Source organism: Orcinus orca, chromosome 1 (genome assembly GCF_937001465.1).
Source record: "Orcinus orca chromosome 1, mOrcOrc1.1, whole genome shotgun sequence".
Taxonomy (NCBI): domain Eukaryota; kingdom Metazoa; phylum Chordata; class Mammalia; order Artiodactyla; family Delphinidae; genus Orcinus; species Orcinus orca.
Window position 1 is genome coordinate 91,808,064 of NC_064559.1, and position 17,122 is coordinate 91,825,185.

At 44.7% G+C, this 17,122-nt stretch overlaps 1 protein-coding gene across 1 annotated transcript in view; it reads left to right on the forward strand.

The window, feature by feature from the left end:
* The first annotated feature begins 501 nt into the window (after nucleotides 1-501).
* Nucleotides 502-17,122, forward strand: part of LMX1A (LIM homeobox transcription factor 1 alpha) — a 54,313-nt gene continuing 37,692 nt past the window's right edge. Inside the window, exons 1-2 of the mRNA XM_049709952.1 lie at nucleotides 502-506; nucleotides 3,246-3,478. Of these exons, the coding sequence (XP_049565909.1) occupies nucleotides 502-506; nucleotides 3,246-3,478 (238 nt within the window). The remainder of the gene's footprint in view (nucleotides 507-3,245; nucleotides 3,479-17,122) is intronic.

Here is a 17,122-nt window from a genome sequence, read left to right on the forward strand (position 1 = left end):
GTCCGGGTTAAGAGTGAGACCACACATGCACTTCTCGTCCCGAGCTGTGCTGGAGTCACCTGCAAGCTGGCCTCTGTCCAGGGAGGCTGTTCCCTAGTAGATTCATGGGAGGCGGCTTCAATCCCTTCTCCAAGCCTTGGCTTCCTTCACTCAAAGAGTTTGAATGGCCTCCCTCTTTCTTGTACCAGTTCCCTCCTTGGGAATTCCTCCTTACCTGCTTTTCCACTCTACCCTCAAAACTCTTTCCTTCATCCAGGAAGCTTCCAAGATAAACACACTGTGCACATGTATAGACTTAGGCATCAACTAGTACAGCTTCAGAGCTGAGAAGTGATTAAATATTATAAACAGACTATGGCTTTATGCCACTGTTTTGTATTCATGAAACATTGCTTTGTATCATTCTTATATTCTGTTTCCCAAAGGTCAGTCCCTCTGGGTAGACATTATTTATCTGTTTGTTTCTTTGTTTGCTGTTTCTCTCACTATCATATGAGCTCCATGGAGTACGGCGACTTTGTTTTCTATCATCTGTGCCCACGATAGTGCCTGACACGTAACAGACACTCCACGTAGGCTGGTTTATGAACATGGATGTTGCTGGGTGGGGCTTTCTTTCCCCACCTCCCTGTTAAGACACAGTGTCTTGTGTAGTGCACAGTGGATGCTTCTGAATCAATGAGAGAATGAATGAAGACTAAATGAGCGAGTGAATGTATGAATGAGCTTTTGAGATGGGATTGGCCACACTTAAGCCATCATGGCGGATGGCCTGTCTATAGAAAAATGCTCTTCAGTTATTTATGTTTCCTTGTCTCCTGCCGAGGTAGGGCTCATGAGCAGAGCAGGGTGTCTTCAGTCCCCTGATATCCTCTGAGTCAGCTTGTGTCTGCCTTTGTGATGAGAGGAGGGGTGTTTGGAGCTCTGTGAATTCACTCTGCCCATTTTGTCTCCGCTTGGCACCATCCTCTCCCTTATACCATCTGACCTTCCCATGTCTAGTGACCCCTCTGGTATGTGGAGACAAACAGAGAGTGTTTTTGAGAGAGATTCCCCCCCCCCACATTGCGCTACTACTTTAAAAAAGAAAATAACTCTTTATTTTGGAAATAGAAAAATGAATGCTATAATGAATGAATCCCAGAGATATTTTTAGGGTCTGTTATCTCTGTGCTTATACCCAAGGCTTTGACAAAGGCAATTATGTTATCATGAGGCAATTTAAAAAAGAGAAAGAGAAACGGAGAAATCTACTTTAGATTTTAATCTTTCATAGACTGCCCTGAGCTCTTACTGATCTGGGGTAACCGGGAAGAGATGGGCCACCTTTACTGGGAACCTACTGTGGGTCAGCTCTGAGGCCAGGCTCTTTGCACATCTTATTTCAGAAGAGGGTGAGCAGGTGAAATCAACAGGTCAAATCAAATCAACTTTTATTGAGTACCCACCATGTGCAAGAGGTTGTAGGGCATATAAATATTCCGTAGGCCTAGTTCTTGGAATACAGGCTGTTGGCAAGATAAGCTGTAAACATGGGAAAATTAAATAATAAGGCAAGATTAAGATATTTTAAGTCAGCATTAGGGAGCAATGCTCTTGGGACTTTGGGAGCTGGAAGAGATTGTGTGGCCTCACATCTTTAACAACAGCAAGGTTTTGCAGACAGCTGTCTGCAGAGCGGGCGGCAGAGCCCAGGCTTCCAGATCGGCTATTCTTGTGTCTTGAAGCATCTCCAGATAACTGCACAGTGATCAGCACAGACAGGTCATGGTGAAAGTGTTCAGAGGAGGTGCGGTCACTCTGGAGGGGTGTAGGGGAGGTCCGGGCAGGATTCAGGGAGAAGGTGGGAGCAGTTGTGTCCTCAGGGATGTGTTGTATTCAGGTAGATTAAACAGAGAAGAAAGGGCTTTGCAGGAGGGCGACAAGGCATAACAAGGCCCAGAGGTAGGAAATCAGAAACGTTGTGCGCAGGTGTGGTGACATATCACCATCCTCCAGCTCTGGCCGCCAGGAGCCTGGGAGCCGACCCCACACTTCCCAGTCTCCAAGCCCTGGATCTGTCCCCTCCTGTCTGGCTTCCCTGCTGCTGCCTTAGTGCCGCCCCTTGTCACCACTCAGCTGCTCTCCCTCACTCATCTCTCCAACCCCAATTCCCCTCCACCTTTCACATTGCAAAGAGCTCCTTTTCTAAAACAGGCTCTTAGCATGTTAAAATTGTTCAAAGGCTTCTGGTTGCTTGTCAGATGCTGTCCAGCCCCAGTGTGCAATCCGGTCATGACTTGCCTCACCTGTCACCCTTCTCCAGGCCCCCAGCCTCCAACCTGGTGGAGGACACAGCATGCTCCCACCACAGCATGTACTTGCAGGACATCAGGCCTTTGCCCAGGCTGTTCCTTCTGTGGGGAATCCACTCCCCAACCCCTTCAGGCCTACTGCCTGCCCACCTTCCTGTCTTCCGTTTGACCAAGATTTATTGAATGGGTAATAAAATGCAAATCCCCATGCTGACTCCCTGACAGTTGTCCTCTCTTCTGTGTTCCCGGGACCCTCTAGTTATTTGCACATGTTTGTCTCTCCCATTAGCCTGAGCTCATTTCTGGAAGGAATTTTCTTTTATTCACCTTAATATCACTAGTACCTACTGCATCCGCCTGGCATAGATAGATACCCTCTTCGTGGTTGGTTGAAAGTAAGTGAAATGAGATGAGAGTTAAGTCCCGAGAGCTGGGCTGAATGCACTGAACCTCAGGCTGGGAAGTTGGGATGTAGTTTATCTCTCAACTAGATTACACCTCAGAATGCCCTGGGGAGCTTGTTAAAAATTCACATTCTGGGACCCATCCTTTTGCCTGCTGATTGGAGTGGGCCTGGACATTTTTGTTATTGTTATTTTGTTTCCATAATCACCCCCCTGGGGATTCTGGGCAGCCTGCCTGACACCAGCCTGTAGGGCATCCTTTGGTAACACTGTGCCACGGACCACACCAAATACACGCTGGGCTTCAGCTCACCCTTCTTCCAGCACCTCTCAGCCTGCTTTTCTTAAGCCTTTGAGAGAGTAACTTAACTGAATTCTTTGATGCAACCTCCTCAGGGAATAAATCATCTGGATTTAAAACCTATTCCATTCCAAGCCTCTTTGTCCCAGTTCTTGTTGAAGTTCCTTTCGTTGTTGACTTGAGAGGAGACCTGGGACCCAGCCATCTTTCTCACTGACCTTGCTTTGCTTTCTCCCATGCTGCCAGGCTGTTTGCTGTCAAATGCGGGGGCTGCTTTGAGGCCATCGCGCCCAATGAGTTTGTGATGCGGGCCCAGAAGAGCGTATACCACCTGAGCTGCTTCTGCTGTTGTGTCTGCGAGCGGCAGCTCCAGAAGGGCGATGAGTTTGTCCTGAAGGAGGGGCAGCTGCTCTGCAAAGGGGACTATGAGAAGGAGAGGGAGCTACTCAGCCTGGTGAGCCCGGCAGCCTCAGACTCAGGTGAGTGCCGTGCGGTGGGCGGTGGGGGGCGGGGTGTGGGAGAGTGGGGTGCGGTGGCAGTCTGCATTGCTTTCTCTTTTAGAGAGCCAGCCACCAGGGCACCCTGGTCCCATGGCAGAGCAGTGCTGTGCATTCCAGGAAGTTTCTTTGTGAGCTTGGAGTAAGCTCTTATCAGTCAGCTATTGCCATGATGATGCTGCATAACAAATTACCCCCGAATTCTATGGTGTACGACCAGAAATACTTATTCACACATCCACAAGTCTCTGGGTTAATGGAAGTGACCTTGCTTCACACTGAAGGTCTTCAAGTCACCTGGGATCTGCTGATCTCAGCCGAGCTTAGCTCTAGGCTGTAGACCAGGTTCAAGTCTGCTCTGTGTGGTTCATGCTGGGGTCCAGGCTTGAGAAACAGCAGCTATGCTGGGGCATAATTTCCTGGCAGTGGCAAAAGTGCAGGAAGGCATGCTCAACCATGCAAGCACATTTCAAACCTCTGCTCATATCATGGCTGCTAATATTTCACTGGCCAAATCAAATCAGAAGATGAAACCCGAAGTCCAGGGAGGGGAAATACACTGCATGTACTGCGAGGCCCTGACAGGGTAAAGATTCATAAAACTATTAAAGAGAATGATGGATTGGAACCAATAATTCCATCTGCCGCAGTCACTGAACTACTCTCGCCTTTGTTTCCTCATCTGTCAAGTGGGAAAGCTGGAATCTCTAAGGCTTGGTGGGTCACATAAAGAAAGCATCTAGAATACACTTGTTCCACTCACCCAAGACCCACCCACCCTCCCTGGAGGGGGAAAAGAGAAGACATGGCAGAGGTTCAGAGTCCTTCTAGAGCAGGTATTACAAGGCCAGAGAAATTAAAACGGCCCAGGTGAAGCATGGAATGTCTTCCCAGGATGTCTGTCCCACAGGGCAGCGTGTGTCTTAGCCTGGCCTCCATTTTCCTGGAAGAATCTGGAGACCCAATTAGGTGATATCCATGTAAACTTACTGGTTTTTGCCACTGCCGATTACAGTCCAGTTCCAAACGCCTTACTATGGCTTACAAGGCCTCTGGAATCTCACTCTGCCCAGCTCTTCAACCTCGTGGGAGCCCCTGAGCCCTCCCCTCTACACTCAGCAGACATCAGTGTCTCCACTCACTTCCACATCGTAAACGTTTCTTCCCTCTCTGCCTCTTTCCCTCACTCTTTTGTCTTGCTTGCATATCTTTTAAGCCTCTTTCTAAGGCCTGCTTCATCGAGGAAGACTCCTATTCCCATGTGCCGGGTGAGTTTACCCTTCACCTCTCCTGCCGTGATATGGATCCTACTTGATTGGAGTTGCTTGCCTAGCTGTTTGTTGTCCTTGCCGGAGTGCTAAGCCCCATGAGGGACCGTGTGTGTCTTTTTTACCACTGTATCCACGGGGCTTAGCACACGCCTGGAACGCTGAGGGTGCTTGACAAAATCTGTGTTAAAGGATGAATAAACACATGGAACGGAAGTCCTACGGCGCGATGCTTGAGTCCGAGAGCTTTGGAGGTAGTCAGGTGGGCATTCTGACTGCACCACTTAGATCTGTGTGACTTTGGGCATGTTTTGGAACCTCTCTCAGCCTCAGCCTCCACGGCTGTAAAATGGTGAACATTGTGCCCACCTAATCATTTTATTTGGGGCAATAAAAGATAAATGTATGTAAGTGCTGGTGCTTATTTACCAAGTGCCTGCTGGTGTTGGCATCTTCATCGCAGTTGTGTTTTGCTTCCTTTACCTCCCAGCTGGTTCTTCTTGCCTGACTCCGCTTGCAGCCACAAGTAAGCTGACACCAGGGCAATCCCAACTTCTATTGGATTCATTAGACATAAATTTTCCTGGATGTTTTAATCTGAGGGAAATTTCTCCTTGTCGGTAACACTGCCACTGAAATATTCAACGTCTCACTCTTGGGTAACTGGGCCCATCCTAAACTGAGCTTCATGGCCTCCACTTAGTAGGTTATCTCATCCTACTTTTCCTTTCGGTGTCATGCTGTACCCACTCACTAGGTCTCTTCTGCAGAATATTGCGCAATCTTCAAATTCCCGAGGGGCTTAGGTGCTACGGTGATCAAAATACCAGCATGACCTCAGAAAGACATGCACACACAGAAGGACATACCATTCTTTCTCACATGGAAATAAATGCTGTGGTCTAGCTTTTCTTGCTAGAAATTGTGTGGGTCTTGACCAGTGTTTTCCAGTTACAGATTTTAATTGGCTACAGACAGTATGAGTCACTAGTGTATTGCCCTCTCCCCATGTGCAAAGACAAAAAGAAGTTGGATCTAAGGAGTGTTAAAAGTATAATGTTCAAAGACTTGTTGTTGCCAAGGGGGTGGGGACTGGAGAACGGAGGGATTGGGAGTTTGGGATTAGCAGATACAAACTATTATATATATTGGGTTTCCCTGGTGGCGCAGTGGTTGAGAGTCCGCCTGCCGATGCAGGGGACACAGGTTCGTGCCCCGGTCCGGGAAGATCCCAAATGCTGCGGAGCGGCTGGGCCCGTGAGCCATGGCCACTGAGCCTGCGCGTCCGGAGCCTGTGCTCTGCAACGGGAGAGGCCACAACAGTGAGAGGCCCGCATACTGCAAAAAAAACCAACCAAACAAACAAAAAAACCCAGAAACTATTATATATAGAATGGATAAACAACAAGGTCCTACTGTATAGCACAGGGAACTGTATTCAATATCCTGTGATAAACTATAATGGAAAAGAATTTTTAAAAGAATGTATGTATATGTATAACTGAATCACTTTGTTGTACAGCAGAAATTAACACAACATTGTAAATCTACTATACTTCAATTTTAAAAAAAGTATAATGTTCAGAGTAAGCAAACTGCAGTGGGTCCACTTTTCCAACCACATTTTCAGCGATACGTTTTGTAGTTCCAGGCATTTCTTTCTGAGGCTGATATTCACAAACTGGAGCTTTCCAGTTCGCTTATTCATGTATTCATTTGTTCAGTAGACGTATCTTGAGTGCTTGCTTTATGCCAGGCATGGTGTCAGGCTATGAATGACAAGAATGGCATGGGGGTGGGGAGGTCTCCAACCCACGTCAGATGAAGGAACTGGAGATATTTAGGCTAGAAAAGTAAAGACTAAATAAGGACATAATTATTGCCTTCAAATGGTTGGACCCGACCTGTTTTTTTTTCTAGCTTCAGAGAGAAGAATTAGAATTCATTCAATTCTTTAACAAAATCATTGAGTATTTATACTATAGATGAAAAGGCAAAGGGAAGTAATTTTGACTCAACATAGGGGATGTTACGATGTTATTCTAATTATAAGGTCTAACACAGTGTAACTACTCAGGAGATACCCAATTGTTGTAAGTAATATTGGCGAGGTAGGAGGGGAGGATGGTGCCAGAAGACCTCTGTTGCCCCCTTCAGCTCTAAAATCTATCATTGTTTTTGCAGCTTTAAACGAAATGACAAAGTCTCAATCAGAATCAAATATGTTGTCTGTATCACTAATTTTGTCAATTACATAAATGTTGCAACATGAAATGTTTTGTGCGCCATCGTCACTAATGAGAGGAACAGCTTCTAGAGAATAGGGTTGTAGCTTTTAATTCCTTTGTTCCTTTAACAAAGCTTAGCATGATGCCAAGAGAAGAGTAAGTGATCAATAAGTACCTAATGAGTTGAGTTAAATCTTCAAGAAAAGAAGTCCACCTCATATTTACAGAAAGCAAACAATTTTAGGATCTGTCCCAATACAGATACAATTTTTCCTCTCATTTCTGTCCTGAGTGTTTTACATATTGTAGGTGCTTGATTAAATATTTGTTGAGTGAATGATTGAATGACTTGTCATCTTAAAGTTTTTATCAATGGTTTGGATGAAGACACCGAAAGCAGGATTATTCGATTTGCAGTTGACACAAACCTGGCAGGGAGTGCTGGTGTGGCCGCTGATATTCGCGATGTTCAATAAGATTTTGACAAGCTAACAGAACAGTACAAAGTCAGCAAGATGAGATCTAGCCATTGGGTTCCCAAATTCAACAGTAATTATATGCAGTGGGGCCTCTTTTCATGGAATTTCACGTGGGGTTTTAGTTGATCATAAAGTCAGTAGGAACCAAAAGGCCATATACTACATTACTAGAACTGTGATGTCCCTAACATGTAATTACAGTTCCATTTTTTTTTTTTTTTTTTTTTTGCATTGGTCAGAGTACGTTTAGGATTTTTGGTCTAGGTTTAAACGATGCATTTTAGGAGGTCACAAACCAATTAGAGAAAGTCTTGAGGAGAGCGATTGGCTCGTTAAATGATACATATCTAAAGAAACTCAGTATATTTAGTTTTGTAAAAATAAGACTAAGGAGATATGAGAGTCACACCCAAGGGTGTAGACCCATGTACTGGGAGTGAAATGACAGATTTTGGTTCAATATAGGATAGAACTGTGTCCAAAAAGGGTGCAGACTAGACTCCCTTCATGGGGAATAAACCTGCTTGTCTTTTAACATTTTAATTACAGTGGGTGGGTGACTGGGTTAGTGACCTCTAGGGCTGCTTAAATCTAGGATTTTAGAATATATGCTGCTGACTGTTCCAACTTACACAAAAGCATGTGACATGTTTAGAGCTATATGGGACACCGAACTCAGGAGATACTCGGGTGCTGGATGTTCTTTTCTTGTGTGGCCAGAAAATCCTCCTTTGTCCTGGTTCCTGCTTTGCCAGTGGCCTTGAAGGACCCTCCCAAGCAGTGGAATTGTATTTGTAGCCAGAGTCAGACCGTTTTCTTTGGGTTTATTGGGCAACTTGGATGCCGAGGGCCTCCAGTATAGACCTGGCAACATTCGTGCCTGTGCTTTCTTGATCAGAGAATCCTGGGCTCTGACAATAATTGGTAGGCACATTAGAGGTTATCTGGTTCAGACTCCCACCAGGAGCTCATCCAGCCTCTGAACCTGTCTGACCATGGGGAGCTCTTGACCTCACATTCTGAGTGTGGATTGTCAGAACTGTTGAATTGAGCCCCAATATCTATTTCCATGTGTAACCTCAGCCTTGGCCTTGGTTCAGCTTTCAGGAACTCACAAAATATATCCGTCTCCCTGACATGTGGTAGCCCTTCGAGTTAGAGACAGAATCCCTTATGCTCCCTAAGTCTTCTCTTTTCCTTTCTAGTTCTTCCTCTTTCCTCCAGCTATTCCTTAGAAGGGACTCTTTGCTCTATCTACAAAAATACTATATTCTCTTTAGAATGTACCACCCAGAAGGGGATAAAATCTTCCATATGTGGTCTGAACTAGCACCATGTTATTATTACTACCTGTCATGGACATCGTATTCTATTGATGTCATTAGCTTTTTTGACCTGGGGAAGGGGGTGGAGACTTGGGGGCTGACTATAGGCCATCAGGGCTTCTGGCTCGTCCATGTTGCATTTCTTAATTACCTAGCCCTCTTATTTTCACATTTTCTTTTAACATCAGAGTTTGTCTAAGAATGTCTTGTGTAGTGATTTTTAAAAACTTTTAAAATTTTGGGCTTCCCTGGTGGTGCAGTGGTTGAGAGTCCGCCTGCCGATGCAGGGGACACGGGTTCGTGCCCCGCTCCGGGAAGATCCCACATGCCGCGAAGCCGCTGGGCCCGTGAGCCATGGCCACTGAGCCTGCGCGTCCGGAGCCTGTGCTCCGCAACGGGAGAGGCCACAACAGTGAGAGGCCCGCGTACAGCTAAAAAAAATAAAAATAAAAAACTTTTAAATTTTTGAAATAAAATTTTAGATTTATAGAGCAGGTGCAAAGTGGGACAGACTTTCCCATATACCCTTCACTCAGCTCCTCCTAATGTCAACATTTTACATTTAAATATACATTTTGATAAACGTACCAAATTAACATTGGTACAGCTCTGTTAACCAAACTATAGACTTTATTCAGTTTCAGGAGATTTTCTACTAATATCTCTATCCATTCCAGGATCCAATCTAGGATACCATGTTGCATTTAGTTTTATGTTATATTTATGTTAAATTGCCTTTTTTCTTCATTTTTGGGATCACTAGAAATGCCTAGTCAGAATTTCATTTTTGCCTCTCCCCCAGCAGTATCTGTTATGTTTTATTTCCTTTTAGCATCTCTCACCATAGGATCCATCTGTTTTTTGCTTATTCGTTTTGGGGTTCGTTTGTTTATCATTTTAAGATTTTCTTAACTGAAGAAGGCATGCATTTTAGATCGTGCCCAGGGTTTATTCCTTGGCTATGATTTTCTCCCAGGGTTACATCCTCTGGTACCAGCTCTTCCTTGGTCAGACCAAAGTCCAAGAATAGCTGGTCTTGCACTTCTTCCTTTATCTTCTTAGAGTTAAAACTGTCAGCAGCCTAAGGCAGGATTCTTTCTGATGCTCTGCTTTTGCAGAGGGATTTTCCCAGAAGGAGCCTGGGTCATGAAGTCCCATCGTGAGTAGCCTTTCTGCAAAGGAGGTATTATGTTTTGGATGACTACAGCAATTTGGTGGCCTCTGTTTATCGGGTTGTCTGGACAGCACTGAAAGGCTTATGCTGCTTCTCTCCTAATGGTCTGCACTCCCCTGGCCCTCGCACAGTGTCTGGCATGCAGTAGGCACTCAGTAAATGTTTGCTGATTGTGTGAATACCTGTTCACGTTAGCCTCTGTGGTCCTCAGCAGAGAAACACCAACCAGAAGTGTGACTTTCTTCTTACCGGAGCAGGAATGAAGATTATTCACACATCCCAGAGTTTACGAATCCTTCTTCCTTCTTAATTTTTCTTAGGATGTGGGATATTGCTGCTTTGAACGATTCAGATGACTCTCTTGTTCTCCTTGTGTAATACATCTCTCTCTCCTCCTCTTTTCATTACCACTGATATTTAGATACTGGTTTTCATTTCCTTCTACAACCTTGGAACTGATTTTTTTGTATTCATTACAGAAATATTTCAGCCTATCTTGGAACTCTTCTTGTTCTTCGATAAATTAGAATAGAGAGGCAGCAGTTACCTCATGAGCTCTGGAAAATAGTTGACTGTCCTGCGGGATTATCTTGTCAGCTCATAGTCATGAATTTTAAAATGCAAGGAGAAGTCAGCAGGAGGTATGAGGAAGTCTCATTCTCCACCTGGTAGTACAAAGGGCTTGGGATCTAAAGTTAGACAGATCTGAAGTTGAGTCTTGCCTGCACTCAGAAGCAGCGTGATCTTGGGAAAAGTTACAGACACACCTTGGAGATGTTGTGGGTTTGGTTCCAGACCACCTTAACAAAGAGACTATCTCTATAGAGCAACTCACAAGGATTTTTTAGTCTTTTTTTTTTTTTTTTCTTTTTGCGGTACTCGGGCCTCTCACTGCTGTGGCCTCTCCCGTTGCGGAGCACAGGCTCCGGATGTGCAGGCCCAGCGGCCATGGCTTACGGGCCCAGCCGCTCCGCGGCATGTGGGATCCTCCCGGACCGGGGCACAAACCCATGTCCCCTGCATCGGCAGGCGGACTCTCAACCACTGCGCCACCAGGGAAGCCATTTTTAGTCTTTTAATGGGTATAAAAGTTATGTTCACACTACACTCTAGTCTATTAAGTGTGCAATGGCATTATATCTAAAAACACAATATACATACCTTAATTAAAAAATACTTTACTGCTTTAAAAAAATGCCAAAACAGTTACAATAGTAACATCAAAGATCACTGATCCCAGATCATCATAACAAATATAATAATGATGCAAAAATTTGAAATATTGCGAGAAGTACCAAAACGTGACAGAGACATGAAGGGAGCAAATGCTATGGCCAATACAGCGCCGACAGACTTGCTCAGTGCAGGGTTGCCACAAACCTTCCATCTGTAAAAAAAAATGCAGCATCTGCAAAGCGCAGTAAAGTGGTACACAATGGAATGAGGTCTGCCTGTACTTCTCATCTCCAGGACTCTCTTTCTTAATCAGTAAAAAGTGGATCATAACACTTCTTTTGTGGATTGCTGTAAGAATGCAGAGAGGTAATGTGTATCAAGGGCCTGAAATTTGTTGGATGCCCAGTGAATGGCAGGTGTCATTATTATCTCCTGGTGCAGAGGCTAGCATACTTCTGGATAGCTCATGGCTCATAAGCTTATTTCTCCAAAGATCTGTCATTTCACAAACATCTCATCTTCTGTCTTTGCGCTTCTATTTTAGATGCTTCTGGATAGCTGACCCGAGGGCATCTCAGGGTAGTACAGAGGGCCTCTCATTTGGGGTGGCTAGGATGATGGACTGGAGAGGGGTCGATTCACTCCATGGGCCTGCGTGTCTCAAAGGTACTCTCCAGGCTTTGAACATTAGAGCTAGCATTGCGCTCTGGAAAGTCAGTGCAGAAGACCAGGAGGTCTTGCAGTCGCTTCTGGGACTCAATAGGAATTTCAAGCAAGAATGGAAAGGATGTGTTGAACTTAGCTGCTGTTCTCTTCTGCAACACTCATCTTTGAGTTCAGGAAGGACACTGAACCTGACAGTTACCTGTTAGATAATGCACTGTATTCCAGCAGAGGCCTCAGCATTGCTCTGTCACATGCCATGATCTATTTCTGTCCTTCCAAGCAGCCACCTAACCAACCTTTAATCCGAGAGATATTTCTTACAGACGCCTACCCCGTGTCAGGCTCTGTGCTAAATGCTGTGTTTTAGTTGCAGAAAAAGAAGGGCGGAGGAGTTAGAGAATACTGAGCAACTCAGATCAGAAAAACATCACAAAGCCAGCCTCCTAATATCAGGGGGAACAGTGAGGCCAACCTAGTTGATATAAAGGGGCTGAGAGCTAGGAAAAGAGACATAGCCTGGAGATCAGCCTTGTCATCCTTTCCTTTAAGAAACAAGGGGGTGAGCTATTATAAAAACAAATACAAAAACAAAAAACCTTGAGTAGATATTAAAATACTTAGATAAACATTATAGTTGTTAAGAAACCATTTAAATTCTATTTTATATTTTCTCCTAAAGCAGTGTGTTCAAGACTCCTCTACAAGAGCATTGTCCAGAAAATTTTAACTGCAGCTCAGTAAAAATATGTTTTTTAAATTATGCCCTAGCATACACATTTATATGTGTATATGAAAAAAACTTCAACAGTTATATTGATTTACTGCTTAATCTACATGCAGATATTATCCATTATATTTATTTTTTAATTCTAGTCTTAGCCACTCTATTAATTTCATAATCCATTGGTGGATCATGGCCTAAAGTTTGAAAAATACTGCTTCAAAGGGCAGTTACTTTCAACCCTATCCCCAGGTTTTGGAATTATAAATTCCTCAAATTTCAAGCTAATGAATATGTTTTAATCTTCTGCATATACCCACACTGTGTCAGGTGCTGCGACTAACACCAAAGACTCAGAAGATATCGTCTGGCCCCAAAGACTTGGCTCAATGCCGTGCGTAAACACGCAATTACTGTTATCTGTTTTCATCTTTGTTGGTATTATTAAGGAGACATGAAGAGCACACATATTTATATCATGACTAGCACAAAGGTCTTTGTGGACATTTTTTGATTTACTAATCTGGCATCTCTGGATAGTAGGCAAGAGGCAGTTATAATTGCCTGAGCCTCTCAAAAGTTTTTTTCCAAAATCAAGTTTTGTCTTTTGTTAGTATCACAGCCATGAAATTGACGACCAGAATTATTTGTTGCCCTCTGCCTGAGGCTCAGAGCTTCTTGTCTCTTCTGAACCTTTGTCTTCTAGTGTATTTGTTTTGTCTTCGTGTTATAGATGGAAAAATAAGGACACAGGATACTTGAGTCGGGGATAAGCCAGAATAAGAACTTAATTCTACCAATTACCAGTCAGGATACTTGATACTCAGCCTTTGCTGTAATTATGAGTTGGGTAGAGTTTATCTTTGGTGCTTGAAACGTTACAGGCAAAATACAGATTATGCATTATCTCTTTTCTGCTGAACTGTAATTTAATTTTGGATATGTGCTCACACTTAATTTTGATAAAAACCAAAATTTAAAACTAGTGCAACGGCTTCAGAGCATATTTAATCTATAATAGTGTGTTGTGTGCATTCATTTCTTTGCACAATCCCTGTAAGGAAAAAAAATCGGTCAAGTGGACAACTGATCATTGTGATCTTTGCATGATGAAGATGATGTTAACAATTATGGAGCCCTCACTCTGCACAAAGCATTGCCTTAAGCACTTTACATGAGTGAACTAACTTAACCTTTATATCAAGCTGGTGAGGAAGGCAACGTTATGATAATTCCCATTCTACAGATTAGGAAGATAAACATGGACAAAGTATTAATTTGCTTAAAGTCCTACAGCTAGTAATGAAAAGAGCCAGCATTCAAACGCAGGCAGTTCAGCTGCAGTCTGATTCGTTAATAACTAGGCTGTATTGCCTAGTTGATAAAAATGTACACGTGTATTAAAATTGACCTCACGGGGCTTCCCTGGTGGCGCAGTGGTTGAGGGTCCGCCTGCCGATGCAGGGGACACGGGTTCGTGCCCTGGTCTGGGAGGATCCCACATGCCGCGGAGCGGCTGGGCCCGTGAGCCATGGCCGCTGGGCCTGCGCATCTGGAGCCTGTGCTCCGCAACGGGAGAGGCCACAACAGTGAGAGGCCCACTTACCGCAAAAAAAAAAAAAAAAAAAAAAATTGACCTCACGTTTTGTTCATGTATTTCACTGACAGCTCTCCCTGCTAGTTATGGCAGGGCTCCAGGTACTCTGTCAGAGTTACTACCTGAGACACCCCAACTGAAAAATCTTTTCACGTACAATTAAAGCAATGAAAACAAGGTGATTTGAACTGAGTCTCCACTCCCTTTCAAATCAATCACAAGTTTGCCTTCTGTTCTAACCTCCTTAAGGTTTCTCCTTAATAATTAATATAATTAATAACTATCACTATACTTCACATGCACACCTTTTATAAGGAAGTAGGAGGCTTTCAAGGGTCCAAAGCCGACATGATGTATGAATGTGAAAGTACTTTAAAAGTATGCATAGGGTACTATTATTGTTTTTTGTTGTTTTGTTTTGTTTTTACAACTACTCAACAAACTTCTGTTCTGCTCCCTATGGCTTATTTGATGGCAGCAGGAAAAAACAGTTGCTCTTTTTGTCCAGATGAGAGGTAGAGCCATCCAAACCACAGTCCTCATTAATTAAATGGATAAAAGTACAACGGTGGAGTAAATCAGTACCTATAAAAACTTTTTCTAACAGGCTTCTACAGGCTGACCTGGAATGTCCTGCCCTCTGCTATAACCCCACTCTCAGGAGAAATGCATTCAGATTAGTTTTTCCGGCGGCGATGATGAAATTTGTGCTTCTGTCTATCCATCTTCGTATCGGATCCTCTTTGGGTACAAGGGCAGGGCTTTGCAGTGTGACTGGTGAGTGCTAGGAGTGAAGTCTCTGGCCATGCAGAGCCAACCCGTGACTTTGACCTTTCATGACCTGAGCTAAATAATCAGAGACTCACTTTCCTTTACCATCATGTAGTAAAGATGGGGGAGGAGGTGCAGAAAAGACGCCAGTTTTCTTACATTGACTTTCCAGCCAAGTCTATCAACTTTTAGATTTCCTACCAAGAGTTTTCATGATGGGTCTAAAGAAGCTTTAGACAGTATATGGAGCAAAAGGAAGAATCACCCCCAGTAGTTCCCTGTGTCCTGGTATCAGTGACCTAGGAAAAACCCAAAGTCCAGTTTACTAAGGATTGGTGGCAAACCAGGTTATGGCTTCCTCTGAGCACTTTGATATTTGATGCTGTAAAAGTGTATGGAAGACTGCGTAATTTAAGAACCATTTGGATTCTTAGTGGTCCAAATCCAGGTTTGCACATTGGGATCCAGAGCTGTGCTTTTCTCTTCTTGGGGATTTGAGTAGCATGTGCATGTGTGCATTGGGTAGGATCAGTGGACCAAGCTGGTGTTCGAAGTGAATGTCCAGGTATTCCTTCTTAGGAATCATAAGTGGGGGCGGGGTGGAAGCAGTGACTGAACCAACTCAACATTCGTTCCATCCATAGAAATTTGCTGAGTGCCTGCATCGGGCAAGGACTGGGTTTGGGGCATGGGGGGGAACAAGTAGAAGTATATGAGGTTTGGCTGATGAGCAAATATTTTAGAGCACAGACTGTGTAGCTGGCCTATTATAGGTGGTTGAGTGAAAGCTCTGCTCTTATGAAACATACTCTAATGGAGGGAGACAGTCAATGGCCAAATAAATAGATAAATGAGATTGTATGTTCAAATGAGAGTTACTCTTCAAAGTAGTCACCCTATAAAACTTATTCTACGTATGTATTTTAAAAAATACTGTGGACTCCTGTGGAATGGGCCTTGAGGATTTAATGGGTCTGGGGGTACAGCCTGGGCTTCAGGGATTATTTGGAAGATCCGTGGTTGACTCTGATGTGCAGCCAGGGTTGAAAACCACTGATCTAGTCGAAGGTGAAGCTCAGGGGGACAGAGTTGGGGCACCTCAATCAGCTGTTTTTCCCAACTGCAGAGCTTTGGTGCTGAACCAAAGAGATTCTAGAATTAAGACAGAAGGCAGCTTTTTCATTAGAGTGAGAAGGGTGGTGAGATTTAGCAAGGAAAAATCCGGTTAAATTTGAATTTCCCATAAATAGTGAATAATTTTTTTGGTATAACTATATCCTATGCCATACAAAGTTATTGTTTACCAGAAATTCAAATTCAACTCTGTGTCCTGTATTTTATCTGGCACCTCTAGATACGGTGAGCATCTAGTGGGGAGCGGGTGTAACCAATAGGGTGGTGATTGGTGCTGGAGCCTGCATAGGTGTATAAACAGATGATTGATTGACTGGTTGGTTGATGCTAGCTAGATAGGGAGAAATGTAATCCTGTCTCAAGACACCCGAGTTCCCATTTCCCTTACGTGTGCGGGTTTGGCCCCAGCCAGGCACGAGGAGGCTCTCTCTCTTGGGCCTTAGAGAAAGGCGGCGAGTGGGAATCTCCCGTTACCTTGGCAACTCCCTCCTGCAGTCAGTTCACAACCCTTTGAATGACGCTCCTGCTAGGCGCTCACCAGTCCGATTTCTTTTCTTTCTCGCTCTCGTTTTCGCTCCCAGCGCTCAGGCTGAGCCAGCGAGCCGAGGCGGGGCTCCCCTTGCCATCAGGCCGGGAGGGAGAGCGAGGTGCCGGGCGCCCCAGCACATCCGGGCACCGCATTCACCCGCTCCTCCGAGGCCCTTTAGAAATATACAAGGACGAGCGCAGAAACACACGGACGGCAGTTTTATGAGAAAAATGCAGATAAAGAGCCCGGCGGTAGGGCCATATGTTCCCCATAATCTCCAAAGCCGTCACTTCAATTAGAGCCTCCCCTGAGTTCTAATGCCCGGTCCTGAGTAAACAAGCCGCTCTGAAAGCAGAACTCGGTTTCCAATTAAAAGTGTACTAACATTTCTCCTTCCCTTAATTCCCGCCGAGCAAAGCCCCGCGCGGGCGGAGGCGCGCCCGGGTCGCGGCGAGGTCGTCGCCGGTCCCCGCCGCCCCGCGCCACCGCGTTCCCAGGTGACGTCAGGCGGGCCCGGGATTAGGGCCCACCCTGCGCTCCCCGCGCCCGCCGCAGAGT